Source organism: Cynoglossus semilaevis, chromosome 10, assembly GCF_000523025.1.
Source record: "Cynoglossus semilaevis isolate Cse_v1.0 chromosome 10, Cse_v1.0, whole genome shotgun sequence".
Classification (NCBI taxonomy): Eukaryota; Metazoa; Chordata; class Actinopteri; order Pleuronectiformes; family Cynoglossidae; genus Cynoglossus; species Cynoglossus semilaevis.
Window position 1 is genome coordinate 7,142,190 of NC_024316.1, and position 20,880 is coordinate 7,163,069.

A 20,880-nucleotide genomic window follows, 5' to 3' on the forward strand; every position below is an offset into this window, starting at 1 on the left:
GAAGCCATGTATTGACCAGCAGAGTGAGGGAATGTCACCGACGCCAGGAGGAAGACCACCAAGCCAGAGTAAAGACACTTCCTGCAGACACAACTTTCAATCATTCTTCCATTTTTTTTTCAAATGTACATTTTCCTTCTGCATATTTAGTGAATCCCAACCTTAACCTCGTTTAAAACAGGATTAAATATACTGACCACCCTACACTGAATACTTGTTAAATACCTTTAATCACAACCTCCTCCTAAAACCATTTATATACTGTGCAGCAGTTAAATAAACATTAGATTAATTTGCTTTTATCTAATCGTCATACAGTATGTTCCTCCTTGTCAAGCAGATGGACATTTTGCAGCACTGGCCCATAAATGATGAAAAGCTCTCCTCCGACACACACAGCCAGTGACTCATCACAATCCGACTTTCAGTGTGGTACTATTGAGCTCTCACTCTGTCGTCAGCATCTTAATGAAGACTTCTTTTGTTTTGGTAAATTGCAGCATCCAGCGATGGCAGAAGAGGTAGCAGCAGCTCACGGCTCCGCACAGCAGCCTATTTTCAAACAGAGAGCCAACAGAATCCACAATGAGAGATGAGAGGCTTAGTTTAACCCAGGGAGCAACGGGCTGCTGGAAGTCATTAGATTGTTGGAAATCATGAGGAGGAAAATAATTGGATTAATAAAATACAAAAGCCAACATATCAACACACAGTAGGTCTGTCCAGGGCAATAAATACTAAATCTCACTTCTCATCTGCAGGACAGACAGAAAGAAGGTCATGCAAATGCAGTCAAAAACTGAACTCACCCGAGAGAAGCAAACAGAAGAATCTCCAGTGGGTAAAAAGGTAAAGCAGCAGGGAAATTAGTTTTGAACAATGGCTGAAGAGTCTCTGAGGGAACAGAAGAAAATGAAGTTATCTTCCACTACATCCCAGAGCTGTTTTAAATCCAATCATCCATCAATTCATTATATTGAGATTTCAAACGCTTTGATCCAGTCCAAGTTGTTATCATGGGATTTATTTCAGTGTAGAATGTACTGAGAAGCTATAGAAGACATTATTAATATTGTCCAATAAAAAACACTTGTTGCTATGCAACATTAACTGTTTTTTATGAGACGTCATTGTTAATCTTTACTTAATTGTTTTGAGGAACATCTAGTCAGGCATCTAATCAGACACCTTTTTTGCTTTAGTCACTTTTTGTGAGGTCCTGTTGCCTGTTCAGACCAAGACATAGGAGAAAACAGCCTTCAATCAGGATTTCTGTATCCACGAAGTAAGTAAGTATAAGTTTGCCTGATCTTCCCTCTAGATTTCTCTCTGGGAGCAGATGGAGATTCCTTTGCAAACAGTTTTATATGCAGATTGGACATTGGTCAATAGGGCTCTTTAAATTGACTGCTGTTTTGAATGTGGAGATAAAAAGTTGTTTGTGTCTAAATGTGTGTGATGAACTGAAGTCCACTCTGCCCTGCACAATGACTGCTGGGATTGCCTCCCACTCCATCACTAGCCCGAAGAGGATTAGAGAGTGGGATGGATTATAGCCTTCAGCGACCTTGAACAACAGAGGTGTGATTTAAACTGACCTATTTCATCTATGACGTGCACGCTTCTACAGCTTCTTGTTTTAAGTCTTGGATTTTAGACAATATGTGGTTTGTGTCTCTCTTTCCAGTCAACTTGTTAGTGCGTCTCCCGTGGGGCATAATGGTGTGGCAAGTGCTGATCGTGCCCTCCATTACCCTCATCTCCGCTCCACACTGTGAAGAGGCAGAAGGTCAGAGCCCCACAGGCAGCGGCGAGGAAACAAGGACCGTAATGCTTCACAGCAAAGTGCGAGCACATCACCTCCACGCTAAACAACACCCCTACAGGAGAAAAGGTGAAGGAGAGAAACAGATAACAGAAAAAAGGTGAGTGGTCGCTGCAGAGTGAGTGGCCGGATATGAAGGAAGAAATTCCCAGGGATAATTTCATTTTTCCAAGGCTTTTGACAATTTATTTCTGTAAGATACTGAGCTGAAAGATGAGCATAAAATACTGTATGAACAAATGAATAGAATGGAGGAGAGGGTGTGGAAGAAAAGTCTACAAGAGGAGGAATAGTGCACTGTGAGTTTGTCACCAGAGATGGGAGCTCCAAAACATCCGGCTACTCCGACCGCAGCAGATACAACCATCATTTCTTTGGCTGCTTTGTCCTAAAAGGTGGAAAACAAGGGATCGTCATGGTTTATTTTGTTTTTGTCAAACAAAGTAGTAAATACTACTAGGTACATTCTTGACTGTGTTTTCTCATTAGTCATAGTTTTGCTCTTCTACCCATGGCCACAAGAGGGCAGAACACAGTGTCTATCACAATTAGCCTGTAAAGGGACAACTTGAAGAAGATGATTAACAATATTTTTAAAAAGATTCAAGTTACTTATTTCACTTTGAACTTTAGGACAAATAGGTAGTAACTGAGATTAATTATGTAACTTAATTAAATTTATTTTAGTTTAACTGCTTAAAACAACAAGTCGAAAAAGACAGGACGTGTGACGACTTCGAGGTATCGGCATAAGACAAAATACCTTTTGTTACAACTAAAATATCTGTGACAGAAGTAAACTTTCTATGCAACTACAACAATACTGACCTTTTGTATCACCTGTGGTTTGACCTTCTTTGTGTTTTGCACCAGGGAGCACAGATTACTCAGATATTCTCCCACCATGGTGGACAGATGAACAAACGGACCCTGACGTCAGCATATGAATCAGGACAATGAAGGGAAAATTTAAGGTAAAATGTGAATGGACGGTCACAGATATTCTGTAAGACAAACTAATAATCAGAGACATCTCTCACCACTTTGCCCAGAAAAACAGTGCTGCCAGCTGCCAGAGTACAGATAAGGCCCAAAAACTTGGTAAACATATTAGTGAGGGACAAGTAATGAGACATTTGGATGCCAACCAGCATGGTTCGCACTTCTGGTATTCCCGAGCCTGAGGAGAAATGGACAGAACGAGACTTTTAAAAAGCTCAGAGGTGCTGCAGCAATCAAATGGTGCAATTTAAATGATTCACAGTTGAACATGTAGGAATAATTTCGCCATAATTGGATGGAGGTCAGTTGGAGGACAGAAAGTTATAATCGGCAGGTGAAGAACAGCTCCAAATGTGAAGTTTAGGTTGGATTGAGACTATTGTTGTTGTGTGGACAAATTCACAGTAAATTATGTTTTAATTAGAAATATATAAATACAGTTTATAAGCTTTTTTAGAGCTGTCTTCCATGTATATCCAATATGTTTTCCTCCACACCAGCATAAAAATAAGCAGTATAGACATCCCTGCCTCTTGCAGCCACATCTTATTTCATAAGGTCTCCTCCAGACAGATATAATCCCCGATAACTTTGAATGTGTCCCAACAGCTCCTACAAAACACATTGCATTTTAAAGGTAAAGCTGTACTCGGCTTCTTCTTCATGCCCTTTATGTTTGATAAAAAAATAAAGGAATATACACGTAAGAAAACTGAGATTAAACAGGAAGAAAAAAGTCTGTTTATTCACGTTTTACACAAGAAATGTATTCTTGGGTATAAATGTCATGTATTTAAAATATATAGATAGAAATGTAGCATTATGTAAATAATTCTACTATCTATCCATCCATCCATCCATCCATCAATCTATCTATCTTAAACCAGGATATTTTACTGACATCCCAATGTTCTGTCCCTAACATCAAATATAGCTTTCCATAATTTATATTAGAAATTAAAGCTAAAAATAAGACCAGAGAATTTAGGTCAAAATAGCAAAAATTGAAAAAAAAAACTTGGCAAGTATTGCTTAGATTTAGCTAATTGACTAAGGTAAACTTTAATCTTGAGCTATACCCATATGTTATATCTTTTAACTTTAAAGATTATTATCCAAAAATGAGCTTAGAAATCATTCATTCTGAAAAACTGATTTTAAGCTAAAATAAAACCAAAAATGTTGTAGTAACTCTAAAGTAACTCTAGCCAAGAGTTAGCCAAGCATAGAGAAAATTTAACAATGCTAGCAAAGGCTGTTGGGTAGACACATTTGATATCAGAAATTTTCAAAATCACACAGCATTGGTGTGGTGAAACTAAGTTTAGTGTGTGACTGACCTGTGGAGAAGGGAGAGATGTTTTGTGAGAACAATGATCCAACAGCACAGAGGCATGCTGGGTAAAGAGTCCAACAGAAAAACTGCAGCACGTTGTTGCCCTCCAGATTCACATAAAGCCACTGGTGCGCTTTAATATGAGATGTAAGAGACAGTAAGGTAATTATCTCTGCCCTGTGTGTGTGTGTGTGTGTGTGTGTGTGTGTGTGTGTGTGTGTTAGTTACCTCTAAGCAGCTTTGTTACACTCAGGTCCATGAAGAAGCTGATGAAGGCCATAACAATGCCCAGAGCAGCGTAGCCGTACCAGTGCATCCCACACACTGCTCCCAGACAGCAGCTCAGTTTCAGCAGACACTCTGTGGACACAACATGAGTTCATTATTCTTTATCTATTCTAATTACATTTGCCATTTGTTCAACCTCAGGCAGATTTAAATAAATGCTTAAACATAAAAACGATAAGAACGAGAAAAAATAGCAAATACTGCAGGTTTTATTACTGTCCATTATCTTAATTTGATAATGACCGGCCATTATGACTAGATAAGACTCTCCAGCAGCGGTGGTCACTGACTCATCACAGGCTTAATTATAATGTTTCATCACTGCAGGTTATAGAACACAATGGCTTCTATAGAAAATTGATTTTGAGAAGTAATTATTGTTCCCAGAACAACAGATCTCAGCAGAATACACTATCTGGATTAGTTTAATTGATTCTGTGAAATTTAGGAGAAAACATTGAACTTTTAGTCGTTAATGTTCCGGCCATTGTTATTGTGTTCCTTTTACCTTCCCCTGCCTTTCCTCCTGCGCATCAAATAAATCAGTCTGGACCAAAAATCAGACTAATTTTCTGAACCACATTGACTTTCTACAGCCATGTGACCCTCAATGGTTACAAACATAATGAAAAACACTTGTCAGTCTGACGGGAGCATTGGCTTTGAGGAGAACATTTAGTCAATCAGAGTTTGAAAGCACTGCAAAAAAAACAAAACAGGATTGTCAATGACAGCCTTTTCTTTGGTGGTAAACACTGTAGTAATGTAAATATGGCTGTTATATAGTCTAAGGATGTGTGACGTCGTCTGTATTCTACCGTACAAAGAGTACGAAGTTGCAGGTATAAGTAGAAGTGAGGTCTAAAGCTATGGTAACCTGCAGCAGATGAACTCTCTGTGTATGAGATATTGACTCAGTTGATTGTCAGCCTGACCTTTGACAACAGCTCTTGTCCGTCTGCATGGTTTCCATGGATCAGAAATCAGAGAACTCTTATAATGGGAGGTCTCATATTGATTTTCTCGCTCTTCTCCGACCATTTCCATCCCAGGAGTCTCGTCCACGATCTCCTGCTGCTTCTGTAAGCGTGCAGTTACTTTCGAAGTAGACTCCAAACAATTACTGCGAAAACAAAAGGTTAGAAAATAATTTATTACCAAACAAAAGTCTTTCTAACAACAGCTCGCCTACAAAGAGACTCACCCTTGAAGCTGTGTGGGTTTATATGTGCAGGTGATTTGGTAGATGACCTCAGTTCAGGTATTAGCATATGAAAGTGATGGCGAAGTCACGGTCGAAGGGGTAGCTAATATTAACTTTTTGAAAGTGACCTTCATTTCTGCTTTGCGAAAACATTCCATTAAAAACACCTGCTGCTCCTGTTCTTATATCCTTATGAATAGAATTTGGCTGTACATGTATACACTGCATTTGTCGTGTTTTTAATTTTTAATTTTTTCTAAATTTTAGCATCTGGCTTTTTTTCCTAAAGCTATTACTAACTGCCATCTTGCATATTTGCTCAAAGCTGGACAATGTAAAATTAAAGTAGGACACAAAATAAATACATTGGTAAAACCAGAACCAGATAAATATTAGCTAAGACACTCAGTGGCGTAGCTAAAATATAGTGAAAAAATAATTTACAAAAAGAAAACTAAAGGTAAACAAAGTTGCAACAAAATGGCAACAACAGCTAAAAGTTAGTTATAAGCTCATGTAGTTATTAATAACTACCTATGGTTAGCTAGAATACCATGGCTAAAATATGGGCTAAAAGAAAACAAAATCTTAATAGAGAAAACGTTGCCAAAAGTGAGCAAAAATAATCCAATAATATTGAAATAATTGTCTTTTTGCTAATAAGAGAGAGAGAAACCATAAATCCCAGTGAAGGTTATTTTTCCTAAACCCAACTCTTGCCTCAACCCAGCTGTGCGTGTGAACATATTGAGACTTCTCCGACCGAAGCCTGCGCTTTGACTTTGATTATGAACGCCTGTCGGGCTGTTGGACCTGAGCCAGAGCTCCGGTGCACGTGCGGGCGTTTAGACATTGGAAATCTACTGGCTGTGAGCATTAGTCCAACACACACGTACACACATATAGATTGTGGTAACGTACACACGTGCAGACTGCTCCTCTCAGTCTGTACAAATGTAGTTTCCGTGGCAACCACACACACTGACGCAAAACAAGCCAGATGAGGTTAATTTTCTTTTCCTTTCTGAAACAATTGTGTCAGTCACTGAAACGATAATCTACCACAGAGATGTCTCTGAGAAAAAGCTTTATTAAATAGTCAAATACCGTGACATTCAGAATCAGAATCAGAATCTCTTTATTGTCATATGCACCAGGGAAGGTGATACGAAATTTAGTTTTGTATGTTGACATTGCCAAGGTCACGAAATCTATTAGCATTTTTGGATCAAAAGATTATAAATCATCAGTAAGGCTGCAGGCAGCGCTTCGTTAGGGACGGATTACAGAAAGAAAACACTGACCTGGAACAGAGAAAGTAAGATGTAGCATTCTATGTTCCATGTTAAGAGTGGAGTGACCTTAATCACTGAAACTTGTTACAGCACTTCTTTTCTTTCTTACAGCTTTTTTTTATCATAATTTCTTTGTCAGGATTTCTAAATCGGAGCAAACTTTGTCTACAAACTTAAAAGGGAACCTTTTAAATTGAGTGAACCCTATGTATGTAAAAAGTTTCTAGCTCCATCTGATCTGAATAATAATGAATAATAAACAACATTTTGCATGGGCAAATGTGACCATACATTATAATAACAGTCCTGTGCTCCAAGTCTCAGGGTCCTGTTGTTCCCAGGCACCAGATGATGGACATTTGCATTGAAGGCAGACATACAGTGATAAGCAGCAGCTGTGGAATTTATTCATCTGTCTGCTGCATTATGTAATACACAGACTGCTGTGTGTGTGTGTGTGTGTCTGTGTGTGTGTGTGTGTGTAGAGGTGACTCAATGTCATTAGTGTCATAGGGTGGACTTTTGAGACAACTGCACCACAATGTTAATATGCCATTCCAATAGACAACTGGTTGATTTCTGGAGTTTTGGGTGTTTGTATGCTAACAGATTTTGCAAGTCATGGTTTTAAGTTAAAAAAGGTTAGAAGTCGGTTTACATAATGTGAAAGAATGGTCACAAAAATGAATCGTGGTTAAGTCCTTTATCAGGGATAAATGTTGGCATCGACCCTCGTTCTGACAGCTAAGTTAAAAATTGTCTCTGATCAGTTGTTTAAAATCTCAGAGCAGTTTAACCATATTGGTTTTTTTTACTGCTGTATCCAGGGAGGGGAGGAGTCTGTGTTCACTTCCAGGCAGTGAGCTGGTGAGTTGCTGCGCTGAATTTAGACCTTCATCAGGAACTTTGAGCCCAACACTGATAAGAGCAGATGAACACAGGTTTTTGGAGGCTTTTATAACTGTGGCTTCAGCCTTCAAACGTTCAGAGTCGGCCACTTAGACTGTGGCACACAGAATTCACCACTTGAGTGTAGTCATCTGTAGATTACAGACAGCCCCCTCATGACTCAGCACTGACATGGTCCATACATGTAGCTGAATGGATTAGGTATCAGGACAACACACTGAGGTGACGGCCTTCAGTTCCCATGCAGATATTTATAGCCACAAAGCAATGTCACCACTAAGACCCCCTCTCTCGCTGAGGCTTTGTTTTCAAGCACATTCCTTCCACCATCTTTATTTGGTGTTTACTCTCAGATAAGAAGGATGATTTTTTTTGTCACTGTTTAACGCCCTCTATGGCTCAGTTTGAGAATATAGCATATTCTGCCCAACTCATTTCATCGTAATGCTGCTCATGCTCACAGTAAGTGAATTAATGAATCAGCAGAGAAATAAAAATGCAATGAGACAAAAGCCATCTGGTGGAAACACGGGACATTATGTCATTTAAGAACCGTGGCAGAACCCTGTGATGTTCTGATGTCAGCACAAAGACGTGGCACGGAATATTAAAAAAAAAAACAAAAAACTGCAAAACAAACAGACAGATGGCGCAAAGGGAGAATTAGTGGGAGTGGGAGAATTATAGAGAGGGGAGGGAAGATATTTCAGGGATGATGTGTCTGGAATGACAACTGTTGCCTTCCCTCCACCCCGTCATCCACCCCTCCTGCACTGTCTCTCTCCAGCTCTCTCTATCAAATCCCACTCTCTCACCTCTGGGCCCTTCAATGACCACAAGTTTTCCAACCACCGACCCCTCTCTCCCTCTCTCTCTGTACGTTTCAGGATAAATATAGAACGCTGTACTCTTTCCGCATGAGCTGTGACACACCTCCCAACTACACATGGGAGCGAACGGTATATATAAAGGCTGGGGACCTATAGTGTTAAAGAACACAAGTACCTAAACACAGGGGGAAAAACAGACAGTTTAAAAAAAGAGTAGCATCTACCCAGCACACCACCTCTCTGTACCTCCCTCCTCTCTCCTTCTACTCTCCTCCTCTGCTTTACCCTACACTCACATCCATCCATGAGTGTGACCAACTCTTCTGCTTATCGATCGGAGCGTAGTTTCCACCAGACTTCCTCCTCCTCATCATCATCCTCCTCCTCGTCCTCTGGTAACCCGTACATGGAGAAAAGCCGGGGACTGTTCACTGAGGACTTTGGCTCCTTCATGAGGCCCGGGAGCGACGCCCTGGGGTTTTCCAGTAAGTAAGAAGCAATTGTAGGTTCTCTTTAGTTCCCTGTGTATACAAAAGAGGTCTAAAATAACAGTTTTGACTGTAACGTAGATTTACTGCTCTGCTTGGAAGTGATTTGTGTACAATGTGGTGTTTTTTTTCCACATAAAGTGGATATAAAGCATGTCCTGAGGTGGTATAGTTCAGAGGAGGGAAACAAACAGCCAGGACTAAGTATACAGGAGGAAAGTATTCTGCTGTGTGTGTGTGTGCGTCAGGGTCAGACGTTAAAAGGGCAAAGTGTCCTCTGACCATCTGAATTTGGCCTTGGACCTAAAGGGCATTTGTGTCTCCAAGTTTGAATGGATTCCCCTGGGTAACATAAGGTTCTCTTTTTTGGTTATAAAACTGCACAGAGATTTGGTTCAACTTTATCTAAGAGTTAAACCTGGAATAGATAAAGGTTTGTTAAAACTTCTCCAACAATTAAGGGTTAGTAATTTTCCAAAAGCAAGACTTTAGACTTTAGTAAAACGCAAACTAAAAGAAAAAGATGTATAATTAATTTGTGAATGTCTGAAGAATATCTGATAAAAATGTCAATGTACTTTTCAAGAAAGAAAACGGATTAATTAATAATAAATTAATCTGTGAAGTACATGGAAACTCCTAACTGTCAGTGGTATTGTTTATAACAAATTCATGGAAACTGGGGAGACTGGGATACGATGGTGACAGTCAAAGCTTGACCGTAAAACTACGGTCAAGCTTTGACTTAGCAGTGAACAAAGATTTGAGCTATTTCTTTGATTATTATCAACTTCAAATCTGCACTTCTTTTTTATATTTATAAAATATATATAAAGTATACTATTTATATTTTAAAGTTATTTAGATGTGATAGAGAATTAGGAGATTGGTTTATTTAGGTATCAAATGACAGACCTCTGAGTTCATGTCAGACACTGAAGTTTAGTCTGAAGTGGTGAGGTCTGTATGGAAGGGTCAGGTATTTAGTCTATAACATGTTGAGAATAGTCATTATGGTCAGCACACCGGATTTATGCTGCGGGTCATTTACTGTACGTATGTGAGCTGGTGTCCACCGTTCCACTGCTCAATGTTGCTGACGTGTGTGTGTTTGTCTGTGTGCGTGTGTTGGGGACGTCTGAACCTTAAAAGGACTCTGACTCCATGTGCTGCATGCATCAGGGGCAGGACGGAATTGTTTTGGAGCCACGGTTGGCATCTCAGTGTTTGGAGACTGAAAGCACAGCACAGCACACACACACACACACGTGCACACACACACAGGAGAATGCTACACTGGCTGCCAGCAGTGTGACTTCACACAGTGAGTATTTAGGATGACGCCTGCATGAGGAATTGACCAGATGGTTGCCCAGAGATCTTAACACACACACACACACACACACACACGCACACACGAACAGACACAATCATTTGGAATGACCACATCATGAAACTAATCATCATATGTAAAATCACAGCTGGAGCTGCTCACAGCTTTGACTTCACGTCCTCAGTCTGGCGTCTGGCACCACGTCGTTGTTCACTGAGCACAGAATTTGAATGTAGATGGTTCATCATGCTGCATAATCATCTCCATTTATCTGCTCCCTGTTGCCAAAGGCCTGTGGTGCAGCTCCAAACCTCAGTTTAAGTTTAGAGGGACAAATGGAGGAGTTTACTCAGTCAAAGGCATGGCCTGAGATGTTTGTTTTACCCACCGTTAAATTTGTTTTGAAGGTCGTGATGACATATAAATGACAAAATCCAATGCTGTATGGTACAGTACGGTAACTTTAATTCTAGTTTTGATAGTAAATGTTATTCCATAAAATATACATATTTTTGCAAAGGTTTGTACAAGTGAAATATAAACCAGAGAAATGTCCACATCTACATGGCCTTTGGGGTGAACTCTTATTCCCTTATTCCCTGTCCCGGCTTAAAGTGTAAACAATTAACCTGCTTCTTAATGGAAATCTGCCAGAATGATAATATTCTGACCTCCTCCGTTTTACTACTTTCTGTGTGCACAGCTGGAATCACTTTCTAAATAGGTTTATATGTATTTAAAGACTCATTTTCACATGGCCCAGATTAAATTCATGTGTTGAAAAAAATATCTTATTTAGAAACTAAAAACTAAATGTGACATAACAACCTCTTGATTTTCATAAAGTAAATGTATAATGTATTCATGTATAAGGAAATTAACGTTGTTATAATTCCGTAGCATGTTGTCTCTTGAATCAGAAGCCTGTTATTGTGTCTTGGCTCTATAATGAAACACCACCTGCAGCTATGATAATTATCATCAGCATGTAATTAGCAGAAGAGGAAATGAGAGTATTGTAAAAGAAAATTGGGTGACGATTCATTTTTGAACAGAAGTAAAGATGTGATTCCTCCTGATTGTGTTTCTGTGTGGCCCGTAGGCGATGCTGGAAATATTAAAACTCTCGGGGACACGTACCAGTTCACGGTCGATGTGCGAGACTTCTCCCCTGAAGATGTCATCGTCACCACATCCAATAATCAGATAGAAGTTCGTGCAGAGAAGGTGGGTGGGCTTTAATTTTAATTTATAAAAAGGTGTTTAATTCAGGTGCTTAACATAATAAATGTGGCAAACTCAATTAATCACGATCAGTCACATATACCACAGCTACCCTGTGATTAATCAGATAATAGATATTGTCAGAAACATTTCACAGCTCCAGTATATATATATATATAAATATATACATTAACCTGAATCAATCACATTTCAACGTCCTTCTTCTTTCTCAACAGTTGGCTCAGGACGGTTCAGTCATGAACACATTCACCCACAAGTGTCAGCTTCCTGAAGATGTGGACCCCACCTCAGTGACATCATCACTGGGCGCAGAAGGAACACTAACGGTTCGGGCAAGGAGAAATCCGGCCAAACATGAGCTTGTACAGACCTTTCGCACCGAGATCAAAATCTAAAGAATGACCAGTGTATGACAGCAAACCTCTAACTTGTTGGTGTTTGTGTGTGTGTTTCAATCGACTTTCTTTATTTCCTGCTTTATTGACATCTCTCTATTTTAACAACCACCTTAAAAGAAATCTAACCCTTCCTGTATATGGGAAGATCCATCATAGACTGTACATAAGAAATGGATTGAGCCTGCAGTTGCAAGAACTGAACCTGATCACATGGATTATAATTAGGCTGGCTGCAAAAGGAATTACATGTAAACAAAAATCGCAACTAAATGGCTGCTTTTCACTTCTTGTGTTGAGTCTTTTTCAGTATGTTTGTATTATGGTCTAGGTTTGTTCATTCACAGCAGGATAAGGTCATACTGTACCTGCTGAGAAGACAGAGAGCAATGTTGGCTCATGTGTAGTATTTGCACAAGAGAACACATACATGTACGGTTTCTCATTCATTTGTTGTACTTTGTTTTTATTAGTCTGAATAAACTCAAATTTGACAGTAAACAAATCTTAAAATGTGTGGGCTGTGTGTTTCCTGTCCAGGTTTATCTATGAACATACAGAAAAATGGTTAGTCCACTGTATCTGCACATTTTTCTGTCACTAATTTCAACAAACATACCCTGTACATTAAGTTTTTTTTAAATTGTGAATTATATACAGTATACATACAGAATATATAGTTTTTCTCTTTCATCTATGTTCCACTGTAGTTTTCTTCTCATCAGAGTCTTTAAACCATGTTCATCATCCTGCTTTACACAAAGAATTGCTCTTTGCGATCAATACAGGAGATGTTTTTTCTGTCCTTCCTTTCCTGATAACTGATAAAGTGTTGATAAAGTGCACACCCCTTCTCATTACAGAGATGCACATCACCTGATTTGCTTAATTGGTAGTGGGCTTTCGAGCCTATACAGCTTGGAGTAAGACAACGTGCATAAAGAGGATGATATGGTCAAAATACTCATTTGCCTAATAATTCTGCACTCCCTGTATTTTAAATGAGCACACAGTCATGACAGCATGATCAAATTTATGACTATAAATTACTACCAAAATAAATCACGAAATACCTCACAAACGTATACAAAGAAACATATAGCTGTACATTAAACTTGTTTTGCTTTTCGGTATATTTGCTTATTTTTTAATTGTTCGTGCTTTTGACACAGTGCACAGGCTATTGGTACCTATAAACGCGTCAATCGTCATGGGCCGCTTGCGCCATCAAGTGGTTTGCTAAGGCACAAGACGTGTTTATACTACGCATGCTCAAATTCATACATCCGGACGGTCCCTATCAATCGATCAGAGAGAGGAAGATGGCGAAGGTTTGACTGAGCGCGACAAGATCGATCACCGAAAAACTCGATCGAGTTTGTTTTTCTGGCTCGAATTAAACAACACGAGACGTCGCCTTAGCTGAGGTTTTAACGAACAAAGCACCACGAAGGAACAAAGAAGAGGTAATTCCTGCCTCTGCTTATCACAAAATGGCGTTTTCGTAGGGCTTTTTAAAGGAGGTTGCTGTAAAAATAACGGCGGAGGAAGACAGGACTGACTCCACGGCCCGCCATCTTGGCCCCTGTAGTACATTCACGTCAAGGCATGCTAAATTAATCCCTGATAGCCAAGTTGCCAGGATTGAGGAATTGTAATCGATGTATAGCACCGTTAAACCATCTCGTCAATTGTTTTGAACTACTGTATATAATTCTCTCTGTACGTCCTCTCTACTGCCAATAATTGGATATTATAACGCTATTTCGCTGTTATTTCATTGTCGTCAGACAGGGTTTGGTTTGCTAGCAGTGGATGCGAATGGAGCGAATTTGATATTTAACGACAATTAATATTACATTTTGACATTTAAAAATGTAAAAACTTCGAGTGACACTTTTTGCCCGTAATTTTCCCCATAGGAGTCTAGTGTCAATGCCAATAACTTTGACATCATAATATCCTATCCATAATATCAATATAAACATACACCATATACAACACAGTTCATACTTTTACTTTTCTGTTAGGACAAAAAAAACCACAGAGAATTGTGCACATCTGATGCATGTAATTAAATATAATTAAAAAGTGTTTTTTTTTTTACATTGTTATACTTGTGTTACAATGGACCCTTGGATTAACCAGAACCTCTGACAATTATCGTGTGTATAGTATAGTTGTATTTAAAATAATTTTACCATCTTGCTGTGTTAAGCATGATTACTTTACCATCTCTGATTTTATCATGCCAAAATAGTATCTTATATCAGCAGGCAGATCAGACATTTAAACTAATGCACAACATGAGGACATTTGCTTGTGAATATTCCACAGTTTCTGTGTCCAGCTACTGAATTCTTTCACCATATCGCTTCTGTAGGAAGATGGAGTTCCCCTGGCACAGTGGAAAAGTCTTAGACCAGCTTAATCGTCAGCGAAAGCAGGGTCTGCTGTGTGACTGCACCTTTGTTGTGGATGGGGTGGACTTCAAGGCTCACAAAGCAGTGTTGGCCGCCTGCAGTGTCTACTTTCGTACCCTCTTCTTGGACCAGAAAGATGTAGTACACCTAGACATCAGCAATGCAGCAGGTATATTCTATAGACAAACAAGTTTGTACGTTTTGTATTAGTATTATATATTCCAAATGCAATATACTTACTGTATTTTCTTATTATTGGTATAGGTTTGGGTCAAGTCCTAGAGTTCATGTACACAGCAAAACTTAACTTAAGTCCACAGAATGTCGAGGACGTCTTGGCCGTTGCCAATTTTCTACAAATTCAAGAAATTGTGAATGCTTGCTCTGCATACCAGTCGATGGCCAATCAAGCGCCTTCTGTCATAACCCTGGATTTTACTGTGGGTCAGTTCATTCTTTACGAGTTGTTCATATGTCAATAACTGTAATAACGACATCAGTGTTTTCATACTGGACCTCCACATAAAATACAAGAATGCCTTTCTTCACTATGATAATATGCGTCTTTAATGTTACAATACTAAATCATGTCAATAATTAGTATGTATTAACTTGAGTAAATATTGTTTTATGCTTTAAATGCCATTTTATTAAACCCATTATAAATATTATTTGTATATTATAAATGATATGTATGTATATATCTTTATATGATATATATATATGTATATATCATTTATAGAGATTTACTTACCTACCTACCTAGGTGTTATATTAATCTTTGAAACCTCGAGAGCAGAGAGCAGAGAGTCCTGGGTTTGATTCCCAGAGGAACCACATGCTTGGCCCCTGTTGCAGCACATCTGCTGTTAACACAAGAATTTCCAAAACATAAAATCAATAAAGTTCATATTATTATTATTATCTCACAGAAGATATATAAAAATGTTTAGTTTAATGAATTTTGCATACAATCACATTTAATTACTATTTCATTTTAATATTGTTCTAAAAAAACAGATGAAAAGACAGGTGAAAGCGAGCAGAACGAGGAGCAGAGCAGTGAAATGAAAGAAGAGTCATCACAGGAAGAGGAAACTCGTTCGGTTACTACGACAGAAGCTAAAGAGACAACACAAACTCAGGATGATCCAGTGGAGGATGCAGATACTGACACTCAACCAATTATTTCTGAGACCAGTCCTGTTGGGACTAACTCAGTCCTGGAACAGCTGCCCCAAACCACTGCCCCTCCTGCTGAGGACAAGAATGAAAGTGATTCACAGGACAAAACTGAAATTCAAGATAATCCCTCTGACACACAAGGTCAGGTTTAAAGTTTAGTTGACATGTTGTTGGGGTGTTTACCCAAGTCTTTGTCTTATATTAAAGTGCATAAAGCAATTTCCTTTATTTTTAGAAGCACAGGGAAAATCCACTGCCAGTTCATCGTACATGAGCTCTCGAGGCCGAAGAATCAGGAAACCTCTAAAACGAAACTTCCCACCAGGTGAGTGAACTGCACTGGGTGACACGGTTTAATTAAACTGAACAACTAAGTCAACAAAGTTTTGACATCATTGTTGTCAAATGTACAGTACCTTTATGTGTCCTGGTATTAAAGTACACTCTATTCCAGCTGAAGTTTATTGGATGCATTGAAATGTGTAAATTTTCTTGTCAGAATATCATACATTTTGTCATCTCTAATTTCTTCTTAATTTCCATCCTCACAGATAGTGATTCAGAAAATGAAGGCAAATCAAAGCCAAAACCAAATTTGATGGTGACGAAGTCGGCAGATGTGGACAATGAACAGGACGACACATTTGAGGAGAATAGTAATGGGGGTGGAGAAGATGATGACGATGACGATGGTGATGGAGAGGAAGACAGCGGGGCCAGTGAGCAGATGGAAGAAGTTGAGTCACAGGTCGAGAAACAATCTCACTCAGCATCAATGAGCAGCCGGTCGGAGTCAAAGCCTTACAGCTCTGTGACACATAAGTGTGAGGTAAGAATATATGAAAGGGGATAATGTATATGTACTGATCATCTTATTAGGTACACCCAGGGTTTTTAAGACTAATAATGTAATAATTATACTCCTTTTCTTTACAGGGTTAATTAAAACACCAATTCCCTCAATTTTGGTCCTTCTGTGTAGATGATAGTTGATAGTTGCTGTTTTTTTTTCTTCCAGGACTGTGGGAAGAAATTTACTCATACTGGCAACTTTAAGAGGCACATGCGAATCCACACGGGAGAGAAACCGTTCAGCTGTCGAGACTGCAGCAAAGCTTTCTCTGACCCAGCAGCCTGCAAAGCTCATGAGAAAACACACAGGTGAAGTGCTCTAGCAGTGAGTCTTCATGCATTCCTTTCGACTGGTCTCTGTGGAGATTTTGTTTTTAAAATCAAGTTGTTTTAATGCTGCAGCCCCTTGAAGCCATACAGCTGCTCCACCTGTGGGAAGAGCTACCGTCAGATCAGGGCTGAACCTACACCGCAAACGCCACACGGGAGAAGCACGCTATACCTGCTATGCCTGTGGCAAGCTCTTCACCACGTCTGGTAACCTGAAGAGACATCAGCTGGTGCACAGCGGGGAGAAACCATATCACTGTGACTTCTGTGATAAGGCCTTTTCTGACCCCACTGCCAAGATGAGACATTTGGAGATACATGACATGGAGAAGGGAAACAAATGTCCACATTGTGAGAAACGCTTCAACCAGGTAATGGCACAATTTAAGGAAACAAAGAGGTTTGAAGGAGGAACTATGCTAGAGAGCGGTAGAGAAAATATAAATCTTATTATGAAGACAGTTGTTGATGAGTTGCACTTGAAATTATATTTTGAGTGCTTTCAAGGGCTTAAAAAGACAACTTGTAGTCTGTTGGGTTTTATTTTACTCTACCATAGAAGGGCAACCATGAGTGGATTATTATATATATTATATATATTATTATGCCCTTGCACTAATTCAGCGCAGAAAAAAAACATAACAACTATCATCTACACAGACTGAAACTAGAATTATTTTGCAGATTAATTAACATTGTAACTTTCCAACAGTGTGTCAGGGAAAACAGTAATATGCATTTTTATGTTGTTCAAAGCAGCACTGACCATGATAACAAAGTAATTATTATAATAAAAATTATATTTAGTCAACATTGTGTTGTAGTAAAGTAGCTGCAACTGAACTTTTCATATCAAAATATCATAGGGGTCAGACTTGAAACTGACAAAGCTAAAATCTAAAACATGCTGTAGAATATTGTATGAGGAATTATACCTGCAGTTTAACAGAGGGTATTTTAAAATAAGCGCAGAGGATATACATCTGATGACTGCTTTTGTTTTGTAGCTTGGAAACCTGAGGGCTCACATGAAGATCCATATTACAGATGGGCCTCTCAAGTGCAAAGAATGCGGCAAACAGTTTACCACCTCAGGTAGAGGGACAAGGCAAAAGTGGTTTTCTTTTTTTTTTTTTTTTTTTCTGTTTTCTGTTTTATCTGGTCTTTTCATTCATTATAATGTATATAGACATTAGATCAGTGCCCTGTTTTCACATGACCACCAGTGATGTCTACAGTTGTTAAACAGAGCTACAGTTTGTTGTTCAAATAAGGTCGGCAGTGTGTGAGTTGACACCAGACATGTGAGATTTATGGTGTGGTTAAGTAAATACAAGAGGTTCCTTTGTCCACAGTTACTGTCTTGATGTAAAACATAATTCTCAATTCACAAAACCGTCTGACTTTTCCAAGTTTAATTTAGTAATAGAGGAAATTGTGAGATGCAGCCCCTAAATCATCATATATACTTCTGCTTTTATACAGATTGTTTTGGTCTGAAGGTTTTGTGACAATGTGTTTTTTTCAGGAAATCTGAAAAGACACATGCGGGTCCACAGTGGAGAGAAACCATACGTCTGTGTTCACTGTCAGAGAGCTTTCAGTGATCCTGGAGCTCTGCAGAGACATGAGCGCATCCACACAGGTAACTCCCCCAATGGTCAGACAGGAGTCAGAAAGGATATTACTTGTTACTATTTTTTCACTGCAATCCTCACGTCTGTCCCTAATGAGACCATGTCAACATGTTCCAGGAGAAAAGCCTTGTATCTGTGGTATCTGTGGCAAAGCGTTCACTCAGGCTAGTTCTCTTATTGCTCACGTCCGTCAGCACACAGGAGAGAAGCCTTATGTGTGCGATCGCTGTGGTAAAAGGTCAGTGTTGCACATGAGGACAGACAAAATGAAGCTAAATTAAGAAAATATATATAATATATATATTTTTTTGTAGATTCAATAGTGTTTTTGTAACATGAGTCACTTCATTGACTGTGCATTCTCAACAAAAATCTAAACATACAAAAAGATATTAAGTATTAAAATGTTTTTTTTTTTCACCTGAAACTTTATTATTGCTTTAAATATCATGAAGAGTTGGTTGAGAGCTGTCTCTGTTATTTATTTATTTATTCATTTTTGTCTTGACAGGTTTGTGCAGTCCAGTCAACTGGCTAATCACATTCGCCATCACGACAATGTTCGTCCACACAAATGTCAGATGTGCAATAAGGCATTTGTTAACGTGGGGGACCTCTCCAAACACATCATAATACACACAGGTGGGGATAGAACTGTGTCAGCTGTAATTAATGTTTCAGTATAAATGGAAAGAGAGAAAAAAAAACTCTGTCCTGAAAAAGTCAATTAATTTCTCTGATTCAGCTCAGCTCAGTTGAATTAACCCCCCTTTTTTTAGGAGAGAAGCCTTTCTTGTGTGATAAATGCGGCAGAGGGTTTAACCGCGTAGACAATCTTCGATCTCACGTCAAGACCGTCCACCATGGCAAGGCTGGCATGAAGCGGCTGGTAATTGCTGGAGGCGGTACAGAAGATGGGGCTGATGGGGGAACGGCGACAGCCACATCTGACAGCGAAATCAATATTGTCACCGTTTCCACAGACGACATTATGGCTCTCGCGAACAGCGCAGTAGCTCAGCTGACAGGTCAGATAACAGACTAGAGTGTGCTGAGTTAAACAGCTGTCTGCTGTTAGTGGGGAATATGTCAATTAACATATTACAATGTTATGTTATGTTACAATATGTTTCCAGTGGTTCCAGTGGCTTCTTCAGTGTCTGCAGATGAGACTGAGGCTTTGAAAGCTGAAATCACAAAAGCAGTGGAGAAAGTACAGGAAGCAGGTACAATTTTAAAGACCCTAAAACCTAAATATGTCTTGATAAGCCTTAGGCTCCTTATCTTGTACTTTTACATATGAGTACCTACTGATATCAAATTCCGATTAGTTACTAGATTGTACATGTCTTAATATAATCTTAATCACTTCTGTCAATGTGTTTATCAACACCTATATACTGCACATTAAATTTATTTTCTTCTGTCATAGTAGTGGTTGTGAAGCTAACTTTCAATATCATGGTTTTCCTGATGCTGATTCTATCTAATTTAAATGTAATGAGCAAAATGTTTGACTGTATTTTCTCTTTTGCGGTTTCCAGATCCCAACACTCAGATCTTATATGCTTGTGATTCGTGTGGAGATAAATTTTTGGATGCAAGCTCTCTTGCTCAGCATGTACGCATCCACACTGCTCAGGCCTTAGTCATGTTTCAGGCAGATTCAGACTTTTACCAGTACACCACAGCCACGACTGCAGAAGGAGAAACTGCCACAACATGGCAAACCACAACTGAACAGGTCATTCAAGAAGGGGAAAACTGATCTGTTACGTCCAGGACACAGAGGGGGAGATGAAGGAACAGGAAGGATGGTGAAAGTCAAATGTTGTCTTTTTCTAAGTAAAATTATATATGTAAAATATGTATAAAGTTTAGCTTTTAAAGAAATATGACTATACAGAATAAAATGAAGACACAGTACCATGTAGGAGAACTTACATTAGGTGAGTTAATGATATGGTAAATATTGAAATAGTTATACTAAGTATAGCTTTGTTATTTTTCACTTATATCACATTTATAATATATGTACATTTAATTGTTTTTCGTTTAAGTAAATCATGTTAAAAACACAGACCCAGACCCTATGAATGTGACAGCTTGTCCAAAATAAATGTATCCTCTGGAAAGGGTAAAACGCTGTGTATGTGTTTTTTGTAGATAAGATGCTATGGTGTATTTTTAATACCGTCTTGGTTATATTATATCTCATGGTTATTAAAATGGTAACTGACAAAACGAGTCTGTATTTAATCGTTTTTCCAGCGCCAGTTAAAATAATACTACACCAGCAACGG

The 20,880-nt window shown here is 38.9% G+C and overlaps 3 protein-coding genes across 6 annotated transcripts in view; 2 read left to right on the forward strand and 1 right to left on the reverse strand.

The window, feature by feature from the left end:
- The window catches only part of clcnk (chloride channel K), a 12,721-nt gene extending 7,000 nt beyond the window's left edge, over window positions 1–5,721 (reverse strand). For 3 of the 4 annotated variants that reach the window (XR_003050956.1, XR_003050957.1, XM_025059685.1), the window contains exons 1-10: window positions 5,387–5,649; window positions 4,392–4,523; window positions 4,168–4,296; window positions 2,866–3,005; window positions 2,654–2,755; window positions 2,138–2,213; window positions 1,755–1,880; window positions 810–894; window positions 451–552; window positions 5–81 (exon numbers count right to left, since the gene is read on the reverse strand). Coding sequence is in view for 2 of the 4 variants with exons in the window: in XM_025059685.1 (XP_024915453.1) it covers window positions 5–81; window positions 451–552; window positions 810–894; window positions 1,755–1,880; window positions 2,138–2,213; window positions 2,654–2,755; window positions 2,866–3,005; window positions 4,168–4,296; window positions 4,392–4,523; window positions 5,387–5,498 (1,081 nt within the window). In the remaining 2 variants the exon portion in view is untranslated. The other variant, XM_008318448.3, reaches the window with a different exon arrangement.
- A 2,760-nt stretch (window positions 5,722–8,481) lies between these two features.
- hspb7 (heat shock protein family, member 7 (cardiovascular)) lies at window positions 8,482–12,658 on the forward strand. The gene is made up of 3 exons (XM_008318449.3): window positions 8,482–9,174; window positions 11,613–11,737; window positions 11,971–12,658. Exons 1-3 carry the CDS (start codon window positions 8,994–8,996, stop codon window positions 12,148–12,150), a joined length of 486 nt encoding a protein of 161 aa, XP_008316671.1. The 5' UTR covers window positions 8,482–8,993; the 3' UTR covers window positions 12,151–12,658.
- Window positions 12,659–12,812: 154 nt separating this feature from the next.
- Window positions 12,813–20,838, forward strand: zbtb17 (zinc finger and BTB domain containing 17). The gene is given in 16 exon segments (XM_008318450.3): window positions 12,813–13,616; window positions 14,534–14,742; window positions 14,838–15,017; window positions 15,594–15,899; window positions 15,994–16,083; window positions 16,310–16,587; window positions 16,777–16,919; window positions 17,013–17,066; window positions 17,068–17,311; window positions 17,948–18,035; window positions 18,469–18,585; window positions 18,695–18,815; window positions 19,089–19,219; window positions 19,357–19,605; window positions 19,714–19,803; window positions 20,122–20,838. Coding segments are annotated over 15 exon segments (2,520 nt in total). The 5' UTR covers window positions 12,813–13,616; window positions 14,534–14,537; the 3' UTR covers window positions 20,346–20,838.
- Window positions 20,839–20,880: the final 42 nt, after the last annotated feature.

Coding starts and splice junctions, on each gene's coding strand:
- hspb7 (XM_008318449.3), top strand. CDS start 8,994: ATGAGTGTGACCAACTCTTCTGCTTATCGATCGGAGCGTAGTTTCCAC. Junction 9,175..11,612: donor CGACGCCCTGGGGTTTTCCA/GTAAGTAAGAAG, acceptor TGTGGCCCGTAG/GCGATGCTGGAAATATTAAA. Junction 11,738..11,970: donor TAGAAGTTCGTGCAGAGAAG/GTGGGTGGGCTT, acceptor CTTTCTCAACAG/TTGGCTCAGGACGGTTCAGT.